Source organism: Oncorhynchus mykiss, chromosome Y (assembly GCF_013265735.2).
Source record: "Oncorhynchus mykiss isolate Arlee chromosome Y, USDA_OmykA_1.1, whole genome shotgun sequence".
Classification (NCBI taxonomy): Eukaryota; Metazoa; Chordata; class Actinopteri; order Salmoniformes; family Salmonidae; genus Oncorhynchus; species Oncorhynchus mykiss.
In genome coordinates, this window is record NC_048593.1 from 41,097,713 (window position 1) to 41,100,212 (window position 2,500).

Consider the following 2,500-nt stretch of genomic DNA (forward strand, 5'->3'; position numbering starts at 1 on the left):
TCCTTGCCTTGTTCGGATATTATATGTGAGTTGCAGAAATGAACCCCAAAAAACAGTGACGTCAGTGAAGTCCCCATGTTCCTGTGGTGGTGGAAGGTGTTTTTAAAAGGAAGTGTTCTCCTCATGATAATGAAGTAATTGGAGTAGGTAATGAGATACTATGTTTCCTTCAATGTTTCCTGTGTCTGCTCTGCCTCTGTGACAGGAGAGGACAGACAGTCCCCTCTACCTCAGTGTTTCCTGTGTCTACTCTTCCTCTGGGACAGGAGGAGACAGACAGTCCCCTCTACCTCAGTGTTTCCTGTGTCTACTCTGCCTCTGGGACAGGAGAGGACAGACAGTCCCCTCTACCTCAGTGTTTCCTGTGTCTACTCTTCCTCTGGGACAGGAGGAGACAGACAGTCCCCTCTACCTCAGTGTTTCCTGTGTCTACTCTGCCTCTGGGACAGGAGAGGACAGACAGTCCCCTCTACCTCAGTGTTTCCTGTGTCTGCTCTGCCTCTGGGACAGGAGAGGACAGACAATCCCCTCTACCTCAGTGTTTCCTGTGTCTGCTCTCTCTTTAGGACAGGAGAGGACAGACAGTCCCCTCTACCTCAGTGTTTCCTGTGTCTGCTCTGCCTCTGGGACAGGAGAGGACAGACAATCCCCTCTACCTCAGTGTTTCCTGTGTCTGCTCTCTCTCTAGGACAGGAGAGGACAGACAGTCCCCTCTACCTCAGTGTTTCCTGTGTCTGCTCTGCCCCTGGGACAGGAGAGGACAGACAGCCTAGTCTACCTCAGAGTATTGCATCTGTACAGATATATTATTGAAATAACTTTAGTGCTCACAAGGTCTCTTGAAAACTCTTGAAATATGTGTGTACAGGAATAACATTGTCCACTACTAGTTGAGCAGAGAAAATTAGGATCCATGTTCTGTACATGCTTATTTTAGGTACCGAAACAAAGGCAGATGCAGAGAAGACAATGGCAGCAGTGATACGTACAGACAGCACTTGCAGGTTGTGTCCCTGGATGGTCTTGAGCAGGTTGGTGACCCCTCCCTCCAGTCCCCCGTTGATGAAGACGCCGTTACTGAAGTGGTACAGCAGAATGGTCCTCAGGATGTTCACGTCGCCTAGTGATGACACGAGCAGAGGGCGGGCTTAAAGACCTGTGTTGGGATTAATTACTTGAAAAACACGTTACATTGAACAATATCACTTTGTGTGGAAAGTAACGCATTATATTACTAGTTATATTAATTTGTGTTACTTTTATGAATAAAAAAAATCAAAATCTCACTGTTTGTTTGAATGTTGTGAGGGAGGAAGTTGAGCTGGTCTCAGTAACTCAGGTTCGATCACTAGTTCCTCATTGTGGTGCTGCTTTCCTGTTACTATACATGAGCTGCTTTCCTGTTACTATTTATGAGCTGCTTTCCTGTTACTATATATGAGCTGCTTTCCTGTTACTATATATGAGCTGCTTTCCTGTTACTATATATGAGCTGCTTTCCTGTTACTATATATGAGCTGCTTTCCTGTTACTATATATGAGCTGCTTTCCTGTTACTATATATGAGCTGCTTTCCTGTTACTATTTATGAGCTGCTTTCCTGTTACTATATATGAGCTGCTTTCCTGTTACTATTTATGAGCTGCTTTCCTGTTACTATATATGAGCTGCTTTCCTGTTACTATATATGAGCTGCTTTCCTGTTACTATATATGAGCTGCTTTCCTGTTATTATATATGAGCTGCTTTCCTGTTACTATATATGAGCTGCTTTCCTGTACTATATATGAGCTGCTTTCCTGTTACTATATATGAGCTGCTTTCCTGTTACTATATATGAGCTGGTTTCCTGTTACTATATATGAGCTGCTTTCCTGTTACTATATATTAGCTGCTTTCCTGTACTATATATTAGCTGCTTTCCTGTTACTATGCATGAGCTGCTTTCCTGTTACTATATATCAGCTGCTTTCCTGTTACTATATATGAGCTGCTTTCCTGTACTATATATGAGCTGCTTTCCTGTTACTATATATGAGCTGCTTTCCTGTTACTATATATGAGCTGCTTTCCTGTACTATATATGAGCTGCTTTCCTGTTACTATATATGAGCTGCTTTCCTGTTACTATATATGAGCTGCTTTCCTGTTACTATATATGAGCTGCTTTCTTGTTACTATTTATGAGCTGCTTTCCTGTACTATATATGAGCTGCTTTCCTGTTACTATACATGAGCTGCTTTCCTGTTACTATACATGAGCTGCTTTCGTGTTACTATACATGAGCTGCTTTCCTGTTACCATATATGAGCTGCTTTCCTGTTACTATATATGAGCTGCTTTCCTGTTACTATATATGAGCTGCCTTCCTGTTACTATATATGAGCTGCTTTCCTGTTACTATATATGAGCTGCTTTCCTGTACTATATATGAGCTGCTTTCCTGTTACTATATATGAGCTGCTTTCCTGTTACTATATATGAGCTGCTTTCCTGTTA

At 42.4% G+C, this 2,500-nt stretch overlaps 1 protein-coding gene across 10 annotated transcripts in view; it reads right to left on the reverse strand.

Moving 5' to 3' along the window:
• The window catches only part of postna (periostin, osteoblast specific factor a), a 92,781-nt gene that overhangs the window by 41,038 nt on the left and 49,243 nt on the right, over nt 1-2,500 (reverse strand). For all 10 annotated transcript variants that reach the window (XM_036967323.1, XM_036967321.1, XM_036967320.1 and 7 more), the window contains exon 13: nt 990-1,120. In XM_036967323.1, the coding sequence (XP_036823218.1) occupies nt 990-1,120 (131 nt within the window). The remainder of the gene's footprint in view (nt 1-989; nt 1,121-2,500) is intronic.